Below are 4,894 nucleotides of genomic sequence, written 5' to 3' on the forward strand. Positions count from 1 at the left end.
CATAAAATATTACTTTATATATTATCTTACACTCTTGTAGCATTCATTCACATGTTTTGTCTCAAACTCTCAAACTGCCCCTGAATATTTGTAAAAAGTCTAATTTTACAGTTGGCAATGTTGACTCTAATACTGCTGTATATATTACTATTAAATAATTCACAGCCATGTTACTGTTCTTTGGTTGGTGCATAATAGCATCATGCAAACTTTATCTACAGAGCTGGTTAGCTTGTAATTAGGCCAACATATTTCAAATGGCAGTTCTCCACTATAGTCAGTGTTAACTTCGTTCTGTGCAGCTGAGAGTTTTTTTCGTCTTATATCCTGGGGAGGAAGTGTGTCATGGTCATGGTGGGTGTGACCCGGTTGCCTCTTTTGGTTTTGCCGGTCTTGCCGAGGCCGATGTACATGCCGGGGTAGGCAGCTGATTCATAGGCGTTATAGTTGTTGGCCAGGAGGTTCTCCTTGAACCTGCATTCATCGTTGAAGTGGCCCTGTGCAGAGGAGAACAGAAAAAAGTACTAATCAGTGTTTTGGAATGTGAGAATTCCTGTTCCTGATTGTCAAGCCAAAGGTTCACACCGAGTTGTACCCTGCAGCTACTTGAACAAGCTTTCCACAATTGTTAAGACTGCAGGGAAGGTGGTTGGCCAGCCACAAAGAGACCTCAACACAGTGCTGTGCTCAGAAAGGCTAAACAGATATTTGTAGATTCTTCACAATACCCTGAACTCTGAGTTTGAGTTGCCGTACAGGCACCGAACGCCAAATGATGGGGGTATTTGAGAAAAAAGTCGCAAATGAAAAGTGGCAAATCTGCAAGAAAAAAGTCACAAATATACGAGATTGAAAGTGGCAAATTTGCGAGACAACAACTTGCAAATTTAGAGAAAAAAGTGGCAAATCTACAAGAAATAAGTAGCGGATTTACAAGATTTTAAGTGGCAAATCTGCAAGAAAAAAGGAGCAATTTTTTACGAGCTTAAAATGGCAAATTTGCGAGAAAAAAACGTGGAGATTTATGAAAAAAGTGGTTTACAAGATTAAAGTGGCAAATTTGCGAGAAAACAACTTGCAAATGTGAAGAAAAAAGTGGCAAATGTACAAGAAATAAGTAGCGGATTTACGAGATTTAAAGTGGCAAATCTGCGAGAAAAAAGTCACAAATTTACGAGATTAAAATGACAAGTTTGCAAGAAAAAAGTCACAAATTTACGAGATTAAAATGACAAGTTTGCAAGAAAAAAACTTGCAGATTTATGAAAAAAGTGGCAAATCTACGAGAAAAAAAGTAGCAGATTAACGAGATTAAAAGTGGCAAATCTGCGAGAAAAAAAGTTTGGGAAAATAGGGTTTTCTATGGCCCTAATACGCCATTGTAAATTTTCCTGCACATTGTAAGAGAAACAGTAGCAGAAACAGTGATCTGGTTGGCTCAGGGGTTGCAGCCTGTCCTATGGAGAACCGTTTGCACCATGTGTGCATCCTGAGATCTACACGTTAAATATCCCAGCCGTATTTGAACATGCCACCAGGGCCTGGGGCTGTCCTCGTTGTGTCACCCTCACCCTGTAATGCTACAGTATACACTAATCTAAGGAACAGACCTCCCTCACCGCAGCATCACCAGCCAAAGGTCAACTCAGCCTCCTACCTCTGTGCATCCAGTCCTGCTGCTGGATGAGTAAGTGGATGACTAACTGATGTTTAGATTATGGCTGAGTTAAGCCTCAGTCAGCATTCACAACAATATTAATCGGAGGTGATCAGTCCAATGTTTGGGCGCTGGCTACCAAAACATTACACCTATAGCTCGGGGCCAGAGGACCTGACCTAGAATTAACTCTGACATGGGATTCAATGAGACACGGTGCACTACGTCATCTGGACACCAGGAGCTGCATTCATGTCACATTCCAATTAATGAGCATTGGATTAAAAAAAAATCATTATTATGTATCTAAGTTCAGGTTTTAACCCTTTGGAGTTTGAGGCTATTCTGTTGGTTTTTGACTCCTTTTCATTCTGCCTGTAGAAACCACTTGTTTTCACCATGTCATGTTGGTATCATTGTTTTCAGCACAACCTCACCTATACGACCTGATTATTAATTTTTCATTTTGACTTACTGGATCAACATTTTGAACACAAAAAATACAAAAAACACAAAAAAACCCCACAATAAAATTACAAAAAAGCACAAAAAATACACAAAACATAAAAATGCACAAAAATACACATAAAACACACAAAAATGACCAAGAAACCCCACAAAAATACACACAAAAAACATAAAAATCCACAAAAAACTAAAAATTACAAAAAAAACAGACACAAAAAACAATAAAATTGCAAAAAATTACAAAAAACACATAAAAACACAAAAAAATGCATTGAACTGTTGAATGCACACTGCAAAATTCGAAAAAATCTCTGCAAAAACTTAAAATCATGTTAGACTTGGTCAACGTGGTTTTAACCTTTGCAGAAAAAGAGTTGACGCTCTAAATGGGACATAGAAACTTGTGGAAAAGCCAAAACTTTAGAGTTCAGCTGACAGCAGGACTCTCTGGAGCTTTCCTGGACTCCAGAGGGTTTTAATTGTAATAAATTTAAACTTTAACAGTTGTTTATTCAGGCTGGTCCTGATGCGTCCTTACCGAGCCGTAGAGTTTCCCTTTGCTGCTCATGGCGACGAAGAGGCCGCTCCTCACTCCAAACAGAGTCACCACTCCTCTCTCCACTGGAGACATCTCTAGAAGACCTGAAGACAAGAAAACATCAGCATGATCAGCAGCAGATATTTAAACACTAACAATGCTTGTTATGATGTAACGCCTCAGTAGCTCTGGATTGTTCTGAGGAAAAGTTGATGTATTTAGTTTTCTCAGCCATATTTGAGAAAAAAGTCTCAAATTTACGTGATTAAAAGTGGCAAATCTCATGAAAAAAGTTGCAGATTTACAAGAGAAAAAGTGGCAAATTTGCAAGAAGAAAAAGTGCAAATTACTTTTAAAAAGTTGCAGATTTACGAGACTTATAGCACCACACTGACTCCAAGTCACACGTCTTTTTTCTGACTAAGCTAGGTGAAGCATGTTCTCTATGGAAGAATTATCCTCTCTTCATTCAAGAGCGTAGATTTTCAGTATGAGAGCATGATTTTACATTCGTTTTCAGTGACACAGCTCCTTCTCCTGCTCAGATTTATTCTTGTTGGACACAAACGTTTCGCTTGCATTCAAATATTTCCTGTGTGCGCTCAGATCTAAAGCGCACAGGACATATTTGAGTGCGTGCAAAATGTTTGTGTCCAAGAAGAAGAAATGTGAGCACAAGTCTTTGATTTTTGATCACAGCACACATTTTGAAAGAAAGCAGCAGAATCTGAGTGCAAAATGTGAGCATGAGGAGAATAAATGTGAGCAGGAGAAGGAGCTGTGTCACTGAAAACGAATAAAATTATGCTCTCAAACTGAAAATCTACACTCTCAAATAAAGATAGGATAATTCTTTCATAGTTCTCCAAAAAACAGCTGTTTAAAAATCACACCAACTTCACACTGGGTTCACCATTTAGTGAAACTGCATGGGGAAATAATCCAGTAGTTTAAGAACATTTACAGCACATTTCTCAGCACACAATTGTAAAGAAGTTTGTGATTTCACCATCTAAAATCCATTCATAACTTCTTTAAAAGTTCAGAGAATCCAGAGCAATCTGCACATAAGGGGCTGAAAACAGCTAATGGATCAATCAATCAATCAATCAATCAATCAATCAATCAATCAATCAATCAATCAGACATTCATATAGTACCTTTCATACATTTTTACATCTATTTTTGGTCATTTTGTCTTCTCCAGTCATTTTTACATTTATTCTTTGTCATTTGTGTCATTTTGTCTTTTTTGGTCATTTTTACACTTATTTTTTGTCATTTTGGTCATTTTTACATTTATTTTTTGTCATTTTTACATTTATTTTGTTCATTTTGTCCTTTTTGTTCATTTTTACATTTATTTTTTGTCATTTTGTGTCTTTTTTGTCATTTTGTGTCTTTTTTGGTAATTTTAAATGTATTTTTTTGTCATTTTGTGTCATTTTTACATCTACAGTGATAGAAACATTCTTCTTCTAAGCAAAATAATTACCAAGGAAAACCATTTGCCTCTACGTGGATTTGAACAGGAAAAGTCTTATGAAATGACTTACTGTATCTGTTCTCATTGTGCACGCCTGTGATCTTCCCGCTGGGTAAGACCTGGATGTGGAAGCCGATGCCCACATTACAGTAGAGTCTCCTCAGCCTCTTGATGCCCAGCAGGTACTCTCCGTCCCGGGCGGTAACCTCCCTCTTGTCCCAGGAGCTGCCGCTGCCACTGGCCTGCACCAGAGACCTGGAGCTCCTCAGGCTCTGCCTCCTGCTGCTGATGACTGGAAGAGGAGCACAGGAGCTGCACAGGAGGACCCCGTAGAGGAGCAGAGGGAGCCTGGACCCTGAAGAAGACATGATCCTCTGGAAACCTGGTCTGGAACCTGCACAGATGCACCACTATTGTGTACTTCTAAGACTAAATAATGGACAGAATCGGTCATAAAGTGTCTCCAGCTCCAGAGAAAGAAAAGGTCTGAACGTGTGCACGCTCTGAAGCCCAGAGAGAAGTTTCACTGTGCATATCTAGACATGTCTGAGACCCGTTGGGGGTCCAGCTGGCTCCAGTGACTCGTTGTCTCCTGTTTCCTCCTCAGGTAGATCCAGCAGACACTCTTATATGTGGCTGGATTACATCACACGCCACCTGCTGTCTTGTTTGTCTGTGAGTCACAGATGCTGCAGAAGCAACAAACAAACTGGGAAATACATAAAACACATAGTGACAGAAAACA

General features: G+C 39.1%; 1 protein-coding gene across 1 annotated transcript; it reads right to left on the minus strand.

The window, feature by feature from the left end:
• Window positions 1–297: 297 nt before the first annotated feature.
• LOC131982217 (fibroblast growth factor 4-like) lies at window positions 298–4,517 on the minus strand. The gene is made up of 3 exons (XM_059346814.1): window positions 4,220–4,517; window positions 2,664–2,767; window positions 298–497 (listed from the first exon to the last, which is right to left on the minus strand). Exons 1-3 carry the CDS (start codon window positions 4,515–4,517, stop codon window positions 321–323), a joined length of 579 nt encoding a protein of 192 aa, XP_059202797.1. The 3' UTR covers window positions 298–320.
• Window positions 4,518–4,894: the final 377 nt, after the last annotated feature.

Source organism: Centropristis striata, chromosome 12 (assembly GCF_030273125.1).
Source record: "Centropristis striata isolate RG_2023a ecotype Rhode Island chromosome 12, C.striata_1.0, whole genome shotgun sequence".
NCBI classification, from domain to species: Eukaryota; Metazoa; Chordata; class Actinopteri; order Perciformes; family Serranidae; genus Centropristis; species Centropristis striata.

What these genes read in the sequence shown, in the direction of transcription:
- LOC131982217 (XM_059346814.1), bottom strand. Translation starts at nt 4,517, where the DNA reads ATGTCTTCTTCAGGGTCCAGGCTCCCTCTGCTCCTCTACGGGGTCCTC. An exon ending in GCACAATGAGAACAGATACA is followed by an intron (nt 2,768 to 4,219) that starts GTAAGTCATTTC and finishes TCTTGTCTTCAG; the next exon opens with GTCTTCTAGAGATGTCTCCA. An exon ending in AAGGGAAACTCTACGGCTCG is followed by an intron (nt 498 to 2,663) that starts GTAAGGACGCAT and finishes TCCTCTGCACAG; the next exon opens with GGCCACTTCAACGATGAATG.